General features: G+C 42.5%; 1 protein-coding gene across 1 annotated transcript; it reads right to left on the bottom strand.

The window, feature by feature from the left end:
• Positions 1-6,092: 6,092 nt before the first annotated feature.
• Positions 6,093-17,990, bottom strand: sec23b (SEC23 homolog B, coat complex II component). The gene is made up of 19 exons (XM_030430699.1): positions 17,792-17,990; positions 15,555-15,782; positions 15,058-15,115; positions 14,823-14,909; positions 14,055-14,291; positions 13,787-13,875; positions 13,191-13,335; positions 11,644-11,802; positions 11,417-11,532; positions 11,164-11,287; positions 10,985-11,065; positions 10,789-10,878; positions 10,432-10,538; positions 9,934-10,087; positions 9,650-9,727; positions 8,826-8,987; positions 8,595-8,681; positions 8,233-8,454; positions 6,093-7,106 (listed from the first exon to the last, which is right to left on the bottom strand). The coding sequence occupies exons 2-19, from the start codon at positions 15,773-15,775 to the stop codon at positions 7,017-7,019; spliced, it is 2,307 nt and encodes a 768-aa protein (XP_030286559.1). The 5' UTR covers positions 15,776-15,782; positions 17,792-17,990; the 3' UTR covers positions 6,093-7,016.
• Positions 17,991-18,986: the final 996 nt, after the last annotated feature.

The following is an 18,986-nucleotide window of genomic DNA, read 5'->3' as shown; positions in this document are numbered from 1 at the left end:
TATCCCTAGTACCCAATTATACAGCTCAGTGTCAGTTTGGGCCCTCTCAGGGAAAAAGACAAATAGTGCCAGATTCAATCTATTGTATACATTCAGGAGAATATTGAATCAAAAACATAATTTACAGAAGAGCAGGGAAAAACCTGAGAGAATAAGGCACAATTACACGGTAGACTTTTTCGTCAGCACTGTGGACATTGCCGTGGATTAATCAATACACAGCACGGTTAAGCTTTTCATATATCAGAGCCATGTCGAAGCGATAGATTCTAACTTCAGTCAGATAAAGGATCAGTGAGACAGGTAAACATATTCAACTGAAGAACCCCTCTGACTCTGCACTCTTTCTGCGAGGGGCTGGAGTTGGGGGGGGGGAGATGAACAAGAGGAATGCCATCCCTCAAATTGCCATTGGAAGAAAATGTAAATAAATAACCCAAATGTTGGAACAAGAGGCCCAGTCTAAATGCATCATAAACTGCTCGACTGACTCAGAGTGTGGGATTTGTTTGTTCCTGCAATATGTTCTACTATTGTTTTTATTGTTTATTCAACGGCGACAATGCACATTTGATTTATTGCACCAGCTGTACCTAAAAGCTCCATCTGTAGTCTCTGAGCTGAGACTGCCGGGGATGCACAGGTCGACAAAGTAAGTATCAGTCAGGTGGAGTGAGTTAAAGCCGTAAAATGTCCAAAAATGTGCGCTACACAAGCCACATCTGTCAGTCGATAAAACACATGAAATGTAATCGATCAAACTGCAACACTGTTATTCGTAAATTCCACACAGCAATTAAATGTTTCCATTAGTCTTTGCCTTCACTTCAGAGAGTTATTTCTGTTTTCAGAGAAGCTGATCTGTGCTTTATCATCAAAGGGAGGTCACAGAGAGGATGATGATCAGCTGCTGCTGCTGCTGCTGCTGCTGTTGTTGTTGTTGACCAGACTGTCGTTGGTCTGTTGAGCTCTGCATAGCGAGTAGAACAGATGACTCCACAAGCCCGAGAGTCTGCAGTGAACGTCTTCTCATCTGAACTGTGCCGGAGCACCGAGGCAACACGAAAGTTGGCATTTCACAGACGTTTCCCCTGAGCGCTGTCATTCTCCCGTGTGAGGGTGAGCTAAAAATACAAACAGTTCGAGCCTTCGTGCAAACACTGTTTACAACCCTGGAGTTAACAAGGCCAGATAGGCCTGACATCTCTGTTACCTCAGCAGCATGCCTTCATGCTCAGCCCCACGGGGCTAAGCCGCACTTCAACACGACTCTGAAAACTGACAAATCAGGCCGAGGCTCGGCGCCAAAGAGCCCAAAATACTGTTGAACAAGCTGCTGGTGATACTGGAGGTAATTACCACTTGTACGTAAAGGTTATCAAGGGGTGAAGGGTACATTTGTGGTTGTAATTACACAGGATTAAATATTCCACTTCAAATACCCCTCCGCTCTTTATCATACAGGCTTACAGGCACAAAAATCACAAAAGGAATATGACAAACTGCTTTGAAACATGTGCGAGCAAACCCCTCCATACATCTCAAAGCTTCGGAAAGTTCTCTGTGTCCTTAAATCACCCAGCGGTTCATGACAACAGCTGACAAGAGTCTTATTGAATATCAGCTGCATATTGGAAGTGAGAATACGCGGCCACAGTCTGGTAAATACCGCTTATGACGTCCGTGGGGATAGCGATAGACTGTCTCCTGAGTTGGTGGCAATAACAAGAAGTTAATCCCTGCTCTCAAGTTAACACACCATAAGTCCTCCGCTGCGTTGCGAGGAAATGAATGTCCACAAATCACTTCAAAGACTATAGCAGGAAAGTTAACCACCAAATTTGAGAAGAGGCGCTTCTGCTATGTGCACAGCACACGCCAAGCAAGGAGAGATTTAATGAAACAAGAGTATTTGTGAGAATCAGGAGAGTTTAAGTGTGTGAGCTATGGAAGCCCATCTCTGCCAAAAATAAGATGAAAACTAAGTTTCCTGTGGTAAATCATAATAATTAAGATAAAGTTATACAATTTGCTGTATATAAAGTCAATCAATCTGAGATACAGTCATAAACATGTAGAATTATCACTTTTTCTCACAATCTTGACCTTTTCCCCTTAATTATTACTTTTTCTTATATAATTATGATTGTTTTTCCTCATAATTTCGGCTTTTAATCTCATAGTTGTGTCTTTTTTTTCCACAATTTCAACAAATGTTCAACAAAGATCCATTGAAGGAAACATGGTAAGAGTTTCTTATTTGCCCTGAACAGACTTCAGCTCTGTGCCTCTCTAGTCAAGTCTTATATATGCTGTTATTTCTTCATATTTTGTCAAAGCTTGAAAAAAAAAAACATACTAAATCATCAGAAAGCAGATTCAAATTCAAACAGGATTAATTTATTGCATCAATCATTTCTTGTATAAGCCACATTTGGAAATACATCTTTTGATAAAAACACCAACAATATCTGCCACCTTTCTTCTCTCTGCATGCCAAACAGATTAATTCTGCTGTCACTGGTGCTAATCATCAGTATAAAAAGAGAAAGAAAACCCAAACAAATGTGATTTAATGTTATGACCAAAACCTTCTAAGTTCCAACAAAATGATATGATCAAAACTTAAACCCAGAGAAAAACAAATAAACCGAAAACAGATGTTGCTGCAGCTCTGTGGTACATCTTTGGTAGTCAGGTAATATACTAGTTTTAAACTAGAAAAAGTTTGGTTTTCATTGAACATGTTTGCAGAGCCAACATGTTGCCCTCTGTGTGAACTGCTGTCCTTAGACTGCAGTAGACTTTATTGTGTGAATCATGACACAGGTTGTGTTACTCCGTGTAATCAATGTCAACATCAGAATGTAGGACTGACATGTATGTTTCTGTCTTTCAGCCGTTGCAGTTCGATGCTGCCTTTCACGGCTCAAACACTGCACAGCACAACTCTGAGCAGTTCCATCGCTCAGTCGTGCAGGGACTCAGAGACGCCCTGCTCACCGCCATCTCTGAGATTAAGTCCCTCAAAGATGAAAATACATCTTTGAAAACTCAGATTGGCCAGCTGAGAAACAGCCTGGTGAAAGTGAGTCAGCTCCAGGAGGATCTGAAAGACAAAGAAGAAGTTGTCCAAAGGGCCAGAAAGACCGCCTGTCTGGAGACCCTGCAGGTGTGATGCTCTGGAGCAGAGCCTCGCCTCCAACACAACACGCTGCCTCAGATCATTACTTTACCTCACAATAATCTCCTGTTGGATTCTAACAGATGGTGTATGACTGGATTTTAAGCAAAAAAACAAAACAAAAAAATACTGTTTATTCACACACTTACAGTAAAGCCTGGAAACAAAGAGGACTCCGTCTTATAACTTCGAAAACTAAAGTTATAAATACATATTCTATGTGAGCCTGAAGTGGACATGTCTGCCACATCAGCACCATGGACAGCACTATGGATTTATTAATACACAGCACTGTTAGATACTCATGTGACTGATATATATCAGAGCCAGAGTCAGGGCCATACAGTCTAACTTGCACATACAACATAATCAACTAAACAACCCGTCTGTCCCTCCGTCTTCTCAGGGGATGGAGAGGGCGGGTGGCAGGTTGGAGACAGGGATACAGGTTGGACATTTTGTGAACAAGGGGTATGTCATCCACCCGCAACTCACAGACTGCTTGTTACTGATTATAATATTGAGGACAGTTCGGGATCGCTCCCTCCAGGTCGTGACATGCACAATGACGAAAACATGCAGTTTTCGTCAATGATTTGAGGTCGTCATGTTTTCTGACTCAACCATGATTGATGATGAATCATTAATAGATACATCACGGTTTCCCCGATTGTGCAATGTATGAACCGGCAATCAGGTGGGCACAAACACATGAAAAAAGTATCCTGCCACAATTACAAATACGTGCCTATCAAATTTATCAAAATGAAATACAAAATACTGTTATTAGATTGAAGCCTTATATTAAAATGATTTTTAAAGTAGTCTTTAATTGATAAAATACAAAAAGACCATGCTAAATTACGTTTCACATTACATCTTAGCCATTTAGTCAGTGGCGCCACTCCACTGGCCCCCCCAGTGCTCCCACCAATTTCCCTGACTGACTAAGGTGCTGGCTCAATAGGGAACTGTAATTTAAATATCCACCTATGGGGGTGCTAATGTGCTGAAAGGTATGTAGTCTGACGGGAAGTCAGCGCAAGAAGCAGAAGAAGATACAACAACATATTTGTGTTTTTCTGAAATGTTTGTGTGTTTCTCAAACTTGAGGTAAATGTGTTGGATGCATATTGTCTTTTTAATGAAAAAGAGTCAAGGGGAATTCAATACACAGCCACAGACCTAGCCTAATCTGAGTTGCCACAAGAAGGACCATTTTGGTGTGCCACCCTAAGATTTTCACTGGCTCCATCTGGCCCCCCCTATGAACATTTTCTGGGGGCGCCACTGCATTTAGTATGCTCAGTGTGGACAGCTATTAAACTAAAGTCATCATCTTGTTATCATTCAGGTGACCTGCTGTTTACAATCGATTCAAGGGATTGCTTCGCCTCGCCAACAGTAACTCTCTGAAAGGTTTTCTCTTCTGTTCTCGAGATTTTGCTCAATGTTCCTTTTCTTTTCTTTCCTTTTGGGTTTTTCCTGAAATCAATTCTATGAAATCTGCTTTTTAAAGATTATTGTTATCAAAATGAAAGAGGATGGACGTTTGGCGTTTAATTCCTTATAGAGGTGAACATTTAAAAAAATGCTTTTGTGGCCAACAGCTCTCTTGGGATTAAAATATTATACATGCAGACACACACACACGCGCGCGCACACACACATTTAATATACATCCATACTTTAGTTTGAGCTCCTCTAATCTAAATCGTCGAGGGGTACAGAACTATTCTCCACTTGGTGTGCATCATCTGACTCCAGTATTGTGTCAGTTGTAGTTATATAAACATTCTGGGAAATATTCTATATGAAAATCTTACATAAGTTATCTAGGACAGAGGCCAGAATGGATTTCTCTGGCTGAACTGATCCGTTAGGATTTGATAGGAGATAATAAGACGACACATTTCCTCACAGCTTTGCCTAAGCCCGGGAATCACATGGACATGAGCAGCATGAATGATCAGTGAAGACGAAGAAAAAAAAAAAAAACAGAAAGAAATAGTGCGGCGAGAGAAATTTTAATGTTCTTTTGTCCTCCGACGAACACTGTGCATGCACAGCTGCAGCCGTAGCATGCTGTAAGAAGCATATACACGCACAGATTAAAGTGAAGACACGATTATTGTCCCTTTATGGGATCACATCATCTCCGTGTACAGTATGGCATCAGATCGCACGCAGCTCCAACTCTCTTAACTGATAAAATGCAGCAGCCTTTGGTATTGTATTGTGCATGAGTATCCATATCAGAGGAGATTAAGCGCCGTTTCACTGCATCTACTTTTTGGCATTGAATACCTTTGGAGCATATGTGGCTCTGGAGTGCAACGTTGTGAGGCCCCTAAGCCCTCGATGGACACAGACTTCATTTGTGTTTCAGCAGCAACTTCCACTTAAAGCTGCTAAGAGTAGAATTTTCCCCTAAACAGATAGCCCTTTAGGATTAGTCTTCATAATCTGCCATTCACTGATCCTCGAAATCATACTGTCTGGGTGCTCTGAAATCAGCTTACAGTAGTACAGACAGTAGATGGTGTGTGAGTGGTTTCATGATTGGGATTGCATGCTGTGCGGGCTTTATGTACAGCAGCACCGGATGAGAAAAAGACAATTGTTTAGGGAGAGTGTCGCTTCTAATCTGCACGGAGGATATGTCAACTAGTATTGTAGCGACATGCTGTCTCCTGCCATCTCACGCGGACTGGCACGCAATCACTCATCTCGGCGATGCTAGACTGTAAAGGCCTTTCCTTCTGTCGCAAACAGATGCCTGGTGTATGAATTGAGCATCCCTGGTAACCTCAGCGACTTTCATGTGAAAATCCAGAGCAGTACGTCTTTAAAACGGCTTTGTGGCCTAGGTGCCGGTGCGAGGACAGAAGACACAAGAAAGAGCCGGTTTCCTGCCAACAAGCTTTTATATGGACAGACAGGAACTAAATCAAACAACCGTCCCTTTCATACAGTCTTACAGTATTTTAAAGTTTGATTACAAAGACACTCGGGCAGTCATCAGGTGCAAAATACCAGACGGGATGAAGAGGACTGATCAATACGGAGCGAAAGTTAAAAAGAAATGTTCGTCATTGAAAACGGAGTCAGTCTCCGTTGATTTGATGCGATGTGACTTCCATTCCTCAGAACATTAAGCCTCATTTGTCAGCGGGAATTTTCTTGGAAAACACTAACGTTATAATCCACGTAGGATTTCATTTTTAATTTTTTTCTTTACATGATTAACAAGCCATCAGTGTCGAGACCTTTCAGCCCCGTGAACATCTCTTATTATAATTTATTCATGAGAAAATTCCAGGCAATTCTTTCTTTCTTTCTTTCTTCAGCTATAGACAAAGCAAACATGTAGAAGCGTTCTAACAGCACCTTCAACCAAGTGTGATGCAGTACATACACATTTTAGGACAAACAAAAACAATTAAATTATTAGTCTGATCATTCTGTGTGTCAGAGGTAATATCAAAATATAAAAGAGAGATAGACAATTTGATATTGCTTAAGGACAGTCTGGTTGTGAAGTACCGGAGCCGTTTCTCATAAATAACAAGTTAATGAACATGAGTACAAATATCACTTGTTTTTCTTATTAGGAATGTGCTGTCAACCCCCTTGTTTCTGTTCCTTTTCAGCATGGAAATGTCACATGCAACTCCATTAAGGGCACAGTAAAATCAAGCGCGCACACACACACACGCAGTAGAGACTCTCTGGGTTTGGCTCCTTTACAGAAACAGTGGAAATGTTAATGGATCCCTAAATGAGAGTGGGAATGTCGGATCACTCCTCCTTTCTCTTTGTTGTGGATGTTTTATGCCGAGCTGGAAACGGCCAGTTTCTTCAAGTGGTCCATGAAGACCTGCAGGCTGACGTCGTCGGTGAGGATCGGGGCTCCCGTCTCCTGCAGGTGCACCAGAGGAAAGGCGAGACAAAAACAGTGGGTGAGTGATTTACATGGGCAGATCTTTACACGGCATAACTTGAAGCAAACACGTTTACCGCTAAGATTAGCTTATGCAAGACCTTGATCTCTCAATAATCACATTTTCAGACTGTCATATGTGTATTCACAGTGTTTATATACTGCACGTTACGGCTCCTCCTTGACTTGGGAAATAAAGGATTAAAGCCATTTTTCATCTTTCAATCTCCCTCACTTAGATCAGAGGTTAGCTAATCCAAGGCCTGTGGTTGCTGACAGTCTGACTTTAAACCCTCTGAGTCATCATCATAAATTGATTTTTCACCCAGTATAGAGACAAGTCTGGGGTTTTAAAGTCTGGGTTTGGACGTATAAAGGAAATTAAACATTTTTCGAATTTCATTTATTGTTTTATATGATGAGCAATTTAGTGATGGATGGTCTGCTCAAAATATTAAACCTTACTTTTGACAGTACAGAAGCTGAGGAAAGCCGTGCTCGCTATTGTTTTTTTAATGCTGTTATGGAGATCAAATTACTTCATTTTTCAAAAAGTTGAAAATTCATGATTCATAAGAGAGGACCATGATGTACACACACACCTCTGTGAGGTGGGTTTGGGCATTACAGAGCCAAACATAGGAACTTTTGACAAGTTTTAATAATGGTTTCCCAAGTGATTTCATATGAAGGTAGTTGACAGCTTATTATCAGAAAGGATAGGATAGTAGTCAACATAAACCTACTCCTACTTGCAGTAGCCTCCTCTTTCGACATGGCTGCTACCCCATTTAACTCTGGCAAATCAATCTTTGCTGGTTGCATTACTATTGGAGCGAAACAATCCTTTGTTTTCTCATGATAATGTGTGATTATCTCCTTATGTCAAGATAAAAAACTTGTTTTCTCAATATATCAAAATTATACATTTGATCTTGATCTTGAGATAATGGCATCAAAAAATATGATTGATATCATGGTCATCCTCAGCTTGCTTAAAACTGTGCTGAAAATCTAGAAAGCAGCCCGTTTCTGCTTTGGATGAAGAATTTGACCTCTCTGAATATTTTCAGGTCTTTAAACATAGTAGTTTATAACACTGTACCTGTCCCCAGGCGTAGAGGTTGTTGTGGGTCTGTGATGGGTTGACCTTGGAGAGCAGGAAGCGAGCCTGTGAGCCTCCGTGCTCTGTGTCGATGTAGCGCGGCATGGGGAAGCGTGTCTGAAGGATCTCCTGGGCATCATCGAGTGGAGCCTGCAGCAGCTGTTTGAAGTTCTCATATTCAGCCATTTCCTGGTAGCCAGCCTTTCGCCACTGGGCAATGGTCTGGGAATAAACAGGTAAACAACTGCATTTAGAAATGTATGTATGCATCATCGAACATGTTTTTTCATTATCTCTTGAGAGATTTTGGATTACTACTGGGGGTTAATGGAGTGCTGTCATTACTATGTGATCTCTCTCACCTCTCCATGGAAGATAACCAACTGGAAGAAGGTGTCCATCAGCAGGATTCGATCTGGCAGGATGCTGCTGCTGTCCAGGAGAACAGGCTGTGAACAACACAAACATACACGAGATAGATCAGGCACCAAAAACATCTGCACTGTCAAACAGCAAACACTCTGAAGCTTCTGGAAAAAGGCCACATCTGCCTCCAACATAGATGATAATGATGTGGAGGGTGTGAGGCTGACCTCTGGTGGTCCGTGGAAGGAGTATGAATAAAGGATGGGCTGGACCATGATCAGAGACTGGGTCAGGTCCTGCCTGACGAAGTGGTGCCTGTAGTAGGACGACTCATCTGGGCTGTTGTTGAACACCTGCAGGAAGGGCGACCGCCGCAGGTGGAACATGAACTGCAGGTGGAGACGAGAGGATGAAAATGAGCTTTTAAGATGAGTTTTCACCTCATGTAGGCAAAGACAAAGCACACAGTCCCAATACAAAGACGTTAAAATAGGGAACAGTGTTATAATGACCTCCGACAAGCAGATTATGTTATTGCCTGTGTCGGTTGGTTGGTTTGTCGGCAGTATTACACAAACACTACTGAACAGATTTTTAACTAAACTTCGATGGAGGATGGGTCTCTGCCCAGAATAGACACCATTAACTTTTAGTGCAGATCCAATTAAAATGGGACGTATCCAGGACATTTTCCTCTCTTTCTTTATTATTGTGAGGGGTTGTTCTTCTTCCTTCATTTCCATCTTGTTTATAAATACTGTACGATGTTTCCTGTTCTACAAGGAGCAGCTTTAATGTACTCAATTTCCCCAATAAGGATCTATAAAGTATTTCTGATCTGGGACGAGAAGTGTGGAGCAGATGGAGAATATTTCAGGTAGCCCTGTTGAGTCTAAAGTTAACACTGTTCAGTTTGCTTAACAACAGCAAACTGAACAGTGTTTGAATCAACTTAAGCGTCCACAGCACTGGCTATGTTAGCAGTAAACGCCTGCTCTGCAATTTCCTTGTAGATTCACTGACATGTATTTGCACTAGGAGGCAGGTGTACCTGTGGGTAGAGAGACAGAGACTCTGACAGTCTGAAGGATGTCGGATCATCTTTGTTGAACTGGCCGAACTTCTGACACTGAAACCAGAGGAACAAAACATTGTTTCAACACTGAACATATTGTGTCATGGAACAACCCTTATAACCTGTCACGTCACACAGCTGACAACAATCAGAGATTGTATATTGAATGATGTTCTACTGCTTTCATATATATAATCCTAACAATGCCAACTATGCATTGTTCCTCTTGTCACAAAAAGACTAGCAGGTGTGTCCCTCACCAGGCGGATGAGCTGCCTGTCGAGCCAGCGCAGCACATCTGGTCCCTCCTCTGATTCGGCTCTGAAGACCCCCAGACGGGCCATGAGCACGGCGGCCGCTTCCTGGTCGAACGACGACTCGATGTGCTGAATTTGGGACTGTGCATCTGCCCAGCTTTGGTAGGGATAGAGAGGGAGAGAAAGGGAGAGGACAGAAAGCGGGAGAGGTGCAGGTGAGCGTGGGTGTGGTGTGAATGACGCACACAGGTCCCTGAAGGCTTTGTCACAAATTGCAGGAATGTAAACATCCTTTCAGGCAGGGCTGAGACTTTCTTGACACTAAGCCAGGCTCATTATTATCTTTACATAACACTCATCATAAAAATGTTAATGGTAAATATTTACTCACTTCCAGGCAAAATAACCTCACTTCTTAACAATGATATCCCAAGTTGACCTGGGATAACTACAGTTTTATGTACGGTACTGTCCACACCAACAAGAAATCCAGAGTCTTACTTCCTGGCGATGGTGGTGACCCGTATCCTCCTCTGTGCGCTGGAGTGCTGGTACTGGGTTACAAACTGGACCACCCCTCGGCCACCCTGGGGGACTGGTGCATTGTGCTACACACACAAACACACAAGACAGTAAGTAACTACAATCGTTGATCACTATCCTTTTTCATGAGCTGAACAAATGGCCTTCTGCTACAAGCACAAAAAGCCATTGTTTGGACAGTTCTACTAAACAGAGCCTTCATCACAGTTATCCTCTTGTTTGATGTGATTAGTGACTGTGCTTTCATCAGCCTACAGTAATCCCATCACAGCTCACAAGCTAAAGGTGAAAGTAACTGTTTTTTTTTTTTTTTACCTGATTCACCACCTCAAAATACATTCCCAAAGTGGTGGAGGGGTTGAGACTGCACACTTTCCACTGGCTCGTGCCACCAACACCCATCTCCTACACGACAACAGAGAACACATTGTGATGAATGGCGGCTCTCAGATTCAAAATACAACTGTGAGAAGGAGAAGGGAGGAATCGGAATCTGCAGGCGGGGACTCACATTCTCTGAAACACAGGAGCCCTTGGAGTTGAGTGAAACACAAGGCCCGATGGCGCCGCAAACCTTCAGTTCCCTTGATGTCTACACACACACACAAATTCACAACGTAAATTTAACTTGCACCATAGCTAACGTTTGATGTAGCAAGTTTAAATCTGTCGACACTTTTGACTCTTTACCTTGACTTCCATGACGCCTCCGAAGGCCATGCGGAAGTCGCCGTTGTAGTCTTTGCTAAAGACTCTCTGGAAGGTCTGCTTGAACAGGGAGGTGTTGAAGGAGTCTCCCATCACAATGTGACCCCTGTTAATACAACACAACAAATCCTCTACAGTCATTTACAATCCAAATAATTTCGAAAACATCCTACCCTTTGGTTAGACTAATGCAATCACGCAACCATGATGAATTAAACGGTGAGTGCTGACGTACCCGGTGAGATTAGACAAACACTTCATCTCCAGCAATCCGGTCTGGTCTAGAGCACAGGCGTAGATATCGATGCTGTGGCCGTTTACTGCCGAGCGGTTAGCCATGGCTTCATAATACTGTGAAACAAAAAGATGTACAGCCATTTCATTTGAGCACGCTGTGGATGATGAACACAATCACTGTTGCAAATGGCGAGACCCTGCGTTAGGGTTCATGCATCGGCTCACCTTGGTGGCTTTCTTCAAATGGCGAGCGTTGTCCTTCTGGATGTCGTGCCAGGAGCGGATGGGGGTTTTCAGCTCGTCTCCCACCACCATGCCCGGGCCCTGGGTGGGCGGCCCTCCGATGAACAGCATCACGCGGGCCCCTGTGTTGGGGAATGTACCCTGAGGAGAAAGAGAGGAGGAAATTGGCTTCAGTTAGGTATCTTTGTATATCCTCTGCTCAGGTCACATGCTTCTTATTTGACTATATCATGTAGTTATCATACATATAAATACATAGTATGCAATAACTCATTCTATAGTGAATTTTGGATTTCAAATCTGCCAATTTTTCTTTTTTTCTCTTGTTGAGAGTTGTTGAGAGTGCCTAGTTCTCAAATTTGTCATTTGAAAAAGGGGTTACTAATAAGTCAAAAGATAATTTATCACAAACTATTTTGATAATTAATTAATCATTTCAAGCTAAAATTTTCAAGCTAAAAAGTTGGACAAAAGTTGGGCTCTGGGAACTGTTATAAGCTTTTTTCATGTTTTCTTGACATTTTATAGACTAAACGATCAATCATGGAAATAGTGTAATTTGAGTTAAGACTGCTTACAGCAAAGGTATTCAATCACAGATAAAAATGTGATTTGAAAAAAATCAATATGGGTAGGTAGGCATCAGAACAGCAAATAAGATATTAAAATACAAAAATGCATTTTCTGCTTATGTTGTCAGTTATTTTGGCTGCTTTTTTTTTTTTCTTTTTCCATAATATGACAAAAGAATCCAGAAATCCAGCTCAACTGAATGTATGTTTAAAGAGTGTAACAAGACTGAATGAGAGCTTTAAGTGATTCAGTGTCAGCAAACGTCAACGCCAACACTTACAACAAAGTCCATAGTCCAGGAGCCTGGGAAAGCCCAAGACTCTGAGACACTTGGAAGCAGGCCACACAGTAACAAAGCCACTGGAGAGAACTTTAAATACAACGTGGCTATTTGATAACGGCCTCTACGTAAACGGTGATTCATTTAAACAGGAAAAAGTGTACTCATTTAAACAGGCACACGTAAACAGATAAGCCTGCTAATAGTGGATGCTAACCACTTTCTGCACTTTATCTGTACAAGACCAGTTCATCAAGTCAAATGCCTCTTGACAAATCAGTGACTTGGAGTCACTGAAAGAGTCAAATTTATTCTAATCATCGGGCCTCATCTCCTGTCTGCTGAAGGGGAGCAAAGCAGGGGAATGATCAGTTATATAACCACACAGATTAGCAGTAGGAGAGGAGAGGATAATGATAGTGGGGAGTAAAGACAGAACGCAAACATGGAACCAGCCTTTGGACTGACAAAGCACATGTACTGTTCCTGCAGAAGATAGTTATCAGGCGGTTTGTATCTCTGAATGGTTGTGGCTGAACATGTGGCACGACTGTCTCCAAAAGGCTAAAGTTCAGCTTTTGTGAAGTGCGAGTGTGTGTTTGACAATAATATGTTGTACCCAGGTACAGTACAGTTTGGCATGTTATACGTGTTTCTGCATGTGTTTGTGTTGTACCTCAAGCAGACCGACGGCAACAGACAGTGCAACGCCAGTGGAGCGGAGGGGGCGTTTGCCTTGAGGGACAGGCCACGGGTCTCTTTGGAGCTCGCCGAGCAAGTCAGTCAGATTCATGTCGACTCTGTGCACGGGCTGAAGGAACCTGAACAGGAACAAACACACCTTAGATGAGAAAAGCAAACAGCTGCAGGATCACAGAGTTTATTTATTTTTTTCCATCTATTGAATGTGTTATGCTACTTCAGAAATCATGCTTCAAGCTATCTGCTTATGGTCTAACACAAAAGCATTAAACCAATCAGCGTTGTATGTGTGGCTACTGGCATGTTTTAGGTGTGACAACCAGCAAGAGAAGTTAGCTCTTCTTTCAGCAAACCCAAGTTAATAAAAACACTGACGGCTTTTCTTGGTGGAAAAGAGTTGGATTTATCAACAGGCTCCACTGGTGGTAGAGTTCTACAGATGGTTTGTCCAATCACCTGTCAAGTATTTTTTGGAAGTGTCTGCCCTTTGACAGAAAGTTTCTAGCTCGCCTTCACAGATCTTACTGTGTAACAAACAATCTGGCGGCAGGAGGTTTAGCTCCTCCTTACCTGCAAGTGGCTGCAGCTTCCTGAGGTGCCGGTGGGCGGCCTTGTTGTTGTGCTGCTGCTGCTGCTGGCTTTGCTAAACCCAGCATCTCCTGAAACGCACAGAACATTGAGTTTTAACATCTGATACTTTGTCCGTCACTATTTATCTTGGCTTGGAACAAAATATTTACTTTGTAAATGGAGAAAATCCCTTGAAGATATTTGCAAATGCCTTACTTTTAAAGGTTTTATGACTGCTTTTCCTATGTTTACACATGCCTCCACCCACCTGGATCTGTTTGGAGGAGAGGTCCTTGGTGCCCCTGAACACATAGCTCTTGGCGATCCCCTCGCAGCTGAGCTCGTGCACCTGAACCATACGTCCGAACGTGATGAGGCCCACGAGGGCGTTGGGCGGCAGTAGGCTGAGGGACATCTGCAGCGACTCCTTGAGGGCCTGGAGGTCCTCTTCTTCTAAACATGTGTCCACCACGTACAGGAAGATGAGAGGAGTCGGGGGTCCGCGCTGCAAAGATGTGAAATAGACTTGTTACACTCTTCAAATCATCACTGTTCATTTTCTTGTCTGCAAAATAAAAAATGTTTTGCCGCAAAGAAACCGAAAAGTGGCTGAATTAATGTTTAATGCTTAGTTTGTTGTTTATGTGTTGGTAAACTTGCACTTGCAGAGACATCAGCAGCTCATATTGCTTTTGTGCATTATTTATGAAGCTACATTTGTAAGCCACTGTAATAGTCCGGCACTCATTGGTTGGTTGCAAAGACGAGGATGCAATAGCGAAGTGTAGAATCTTTTTCATAAACCTGAGCTTTGGATCATGTGAAATGATCCATAACAAAGAGTGCTACATTGTTCAGAAGTGTCAGGGTTGCCTTATTACACTAAACACATCGATTTGACCCAGAACTGAAAAAGTCTCCCCTGGAGGCAATATTGGATACTATTAATATTCACCTTTGCACAGAACATCTTTGGTACATTTAATCTTGTTGCATGGGGCTATGTTCAAAGTGCAGACATGTATGTAGTATTTACCTGTACTATGTACTCGATGGTAGAAAACTGTGGCATGAGTTCAGCTGGCTGGTTCACTTCTGATATGCCTGCATAAGAGGGAGGGAACTGCAGAGACACAAAGACACAAAGAGAGATCAAGTTTAACCAGCCTAATAAAGGAATGTAGCTAGTCCACATGAAGTTATGCAGACTATTACTAATTATACAATTATTTATGTCAAACTAAATCATGCAGGCGGAGGTCAGTACTTACTGGGTTTCTCTGGAAGCAGAAGTTGCACGCCCATATCTTTGCCCTGAAGTCAACTTGACTGTAAAAGAGGGATCAAAACAATTTAGGGTTTGCATCCAATTGGCAGGAGTGTCACTTTGGCTGATAGAAGGCTACACATGATGTATTTACTTTTCTTATGCACCACACCTTGTGCTTACGCTTATGACACCTCAGCGTTTCCAAGTGCTGAGGTGTCCAAACATATTCACACACAGCATCAAATTCTAATCCCTTCCACCCCCTCTTTCATCCCCATTATCTTTGACTTAAGAAACACTGCAACAAGTAAACGTCATAAAAATAACTGGCTGCCAAATGGTTAAACACAACATTAAAAAAAACAAACGGTTTAGTTTTTCCAAAAGACTACATTCAAGCTGAATACTTGCTGTAATAAAATATTTTTTTCTGATGCTTTGCAGCAAACAAAAACGGAAACATCTGTTTTAAAACATCCGTTTTTTTGTGTTACTCACCATAGTGGGTTGAGCACTGCTTTGCAGTTGGCCCGGCTGCATAGGACTGGCTCGTACTGGACCGGTGGCAGGTCAGGCCTCTCCTTGAGCGGTGTGAAGAGGCAGGACACTGGGACCACTAGCCTGGTGGCTTCCAGCCTGCTGGACGGCCAGAGGTTCCAGCTGAATCTCACCCCGTCCCTGTCCTCATTCTGTTGGATAAACTCCTGGTAGGTCGCCATCACAGAGCTGCAGCAGGGAAAAAGCCCAATAGACCACAGTGAGGTTGAGTTGCTCTAATAGAAGACCTGGATGATGTGACACTGGCACTCTCAACTTGCTACTAATCTTCACTAGCTTCACTGGGCTGCTCTTTTTACAGGTGCTCCTTTCTTTCCTGTGCTATAATAAGACACAGATATTCGACAGCATGACGCACAAATGTGTCATTAAGAAACCTGACCAACTTGTTTAGATGAGAACGAGTACGCAGAGGTATCCCAGAGGTATTTTAAGGCTCCACCTTTGTCAGCATGTAAGGGAAACATCAATGACGCCTTTAGTAAAGCATTACTAAGGAATCTATTGTAACAACAGTAAACTGCCTATTTCGCGCTGCTATCAGAGGAACTTTATATTCCCTGAGCAATACAATGGAATTTCAGCAGGGTGACACGGTGCATTTAAAAAGATGATAGGAACAAGTTCCAATCTTTTGTTGTCAACTAGGCATAAGATATCAGTGTACAATGAGATCTATACGCCAGACAATTGGGCGCTAGGCAGCTTTTAATCTCCTGCACACTGTGTAAATTAAATTTGTTTGTGGTGTTTCAGTGATAGATCTTCAAGGTTTAGAACTGCAACATCACAAATACATGTTATTTTGCAAGTTTGACAGCGTACGCCACTAAGTCTGCAACTTCTGATCTAGTCGTCCTTCTATGTGTACCTGCCTCCTCATAAAACAGATGTGCAAATGTGCAAAGTGTTTTTCTGATTTCCTGTCAAAACAACTGTTTGGTCAATAAAGTATCCATAACAACTTCCCAGGGCCCAACGTGACATATTCAAATTGCCTGTTTAGTCTGACTGATCAAACTGACCAAAATGCCTAATTTTTGTATCACAAAAGACAAAGCGAAATTTGAAAGCCTAATTTTAGGCTGATAAATGACTTAAATAATCAGTTTATTATCAAAATAGCTTGAAATCTGACTGATGAAGTTCCATCCCAAAATCAGTTCTTGAAGTGTTAACAATACACCAGAATGTTCCAAACGACAGAGATGTTTGAGGAAAATCCAGCCTACATTTAACTCTTATATAACTTTTAATGGCCTTTTTTTTCTCCCGATATAAGATAAGAAGCTATTAATTTCTCTGTAGCTAAAACACCTCTGCAAAAAACAATCCTCCACACTGTAACTTTGGTTGTATCCAACACTGCATTTTCATAACTGACATAATTCACTGACTGTCTCTAACACCAGAAATCCCCAAAATCACTGACACCACCATTCATCTCAGTCCAACAAACAACAAAATGCCAAACTTTGTCTCAAATGTGAGGGTTTTGCTGCTCTCCTCTGTCTTCTGTCACTGTGGATTGAATAATTTTGGGCTGCTAGCCGGACAACAGAACTCAACTGAAGACATCACTTTGAGATTTGTTAGTTTCCCCAATGTTCATCTTGAGGAATGTGACCGTTGCCCGGCCACGTCTGTTCAGGGGGATGTGGGGGTGATGTTGGGGATTTCTGGTGTTAGAAACAGTTTCTTCCCTTTCGCTTTTTGTGGGGAAGCACGGGGAAACCTTAACTCTTCGATTACACACATAGATTAATCGCTATATGAGGGATTTAGCTAAACACCGACTATCTCTGAGTACATACCAAAAGCTACAGGCCACGTATCATTACTGATAAACCCAGCAGTGAAGGTTATCTGTGAACGTTTCTACTCAGAAATTATTAAAACACGGTGGTTTTCGAGGCTTCTACCACCGCTATGAGGAACACAAAACCCGGGAAAGCAACAACGAAGAACCTAAAGAATTCAGCAGCGGACGGTGTCGTGTTCAACATCGCTTCCAAATGTCTCTGTGCTCCTCTGTCACTCAACAAGCTAACGCTACGTCGGATAGCATGTTGGGTTAGCTAACGGAACGCTAGCATTAACCCACTTCCTGTCCCAAAATGAATGGAAGTCTGTAGGGCGGCCTACATTCGAGCAAAATGAAGCCGACTGCTGCTTACCTTTATTTATCGGGTCGTCCTCGGGTCAACACAAGAGCTAAAGAGTCGATTGTGTTCAGAGCGAATTATACCATTTGGAGATACAAACGGACGGGTGTACCGGACAGAGAGACGACGGTGAGGGGATCACTCCCTTTCAGCCGGCTTCTGCACTTTACTAGAATGACGTGTTACTCCAAGTTCAAGCGCCTCCTATTGGCTCCCCTTTCCGTGACGTGGGAGGGCGTGCTCTGCGTACGCACGGGAACAGGGTGGATTATGGGAAATAGAGTCTATCCGTGAGTCAAAGCCTTATCGCGGTTGTTCTGCCCTAGTGACAGTGTTTTACAGCGTGATAACGTGTGATTAGACAACTGTGACTTTTTTTTTGTTACTCTCTGCTATCTCACCATTAAGTAACACACTGTGTAGAGAACTGATACCATTATGACCTTTGACATGTGGCAGAAAATGAATTAAGTTCATTAAGTCAACTATGATATGATATGATATTATATTGAACTTTATTATACTTACTGTACCACCTACTGGAGTGTTTGCCTCTTATAGCTGAGTCCTGTTTAGAAAAGAAAAAACATGTTTTCCTGTCATTAATCTCTATAATGCTGATAATATCCATTCTATTTAATATGCATTACTTTGCACTATTTGTATTTGTTCACAATTTACTAAAACACTTGACTTGCATACATACATTGAATTTTAGTTGGTCTTTGTTGGCATGTGGCATACACAAAGGTAGCTGCTGCGGTTGTGCCAAGTCCTGAACTTCCTCAGTCAGACCATCATAGATATGGATTACAAGTTCAGAAGTGGAGTTTCCATCAGCCATCTCCTGTCCATGGATGGCATCAACCTGTTTGCCAGGTGTGAGAGCTACACCACCTCACCAGGATCTACAGTGAGCGACGGTATCGGGATGTCATTTGTGCTGGACAAATGGGGTCGAATGTTGTCAAAAAGAGGAGGACTGGTGGTGAGGACTGAAGGAGTGTATTACCAGATGGCAGGATAGCACACATACAGGGCAGTTACAAGTACCTCGGTAGCCCACAGGCAAATGGGATCCACGAGGAGGCAGCATGGAGCTACAGTTTGCAGAGCGTGAGGCAGGTCCTGAGTGAGCAAGCTCAGTGGGATCCAAAAGATCCAAGCCATCAGCACTTCCCTTCGAGTCATCGGATGTGCAGCTTGC

Source organism: Sparus aurata, chromosome 1 (assembly GCF_900880675.1).
Source record: "Sparus aurata chromosome 1, fSpaAur1.1, whole genome shotgun sequence".
Classification (NCBI taxonomy): Eukaryota; Metazoa; Chordata; class Actinopteri; order Spariformes; family Sparidae; genus Sparus; species Sparus aurata.
This window is presented reverse-complemented; position numbering and strand designations above follow the sequence as displayed.

Bases quoted from the DNA above. Each gene is read 5' to 3' on its own strand.
- sec23b (XM_030430699.1), bottom strand. From the start codon at position 15,775: ATGGCGACCTACCAGGAGTTTATCCAACAGAATGAGGACAGGGACGGG. The intron at 13,876-14,054 runs GTGGGTGGAGGC...TGTGCGTTTCAG, and splicing joins TCTCCTCCAAACAGATCCAG to GAGATGCTGGGTTTAGCAAA. The intron at 13,336-13,786 runs GTAAGGAGGAGC...GTTCCTGTTCAG, and splicing joins GAAGCTGCAGCCACTTGCAG to GTTCCTTCAGCCCGTGCACA.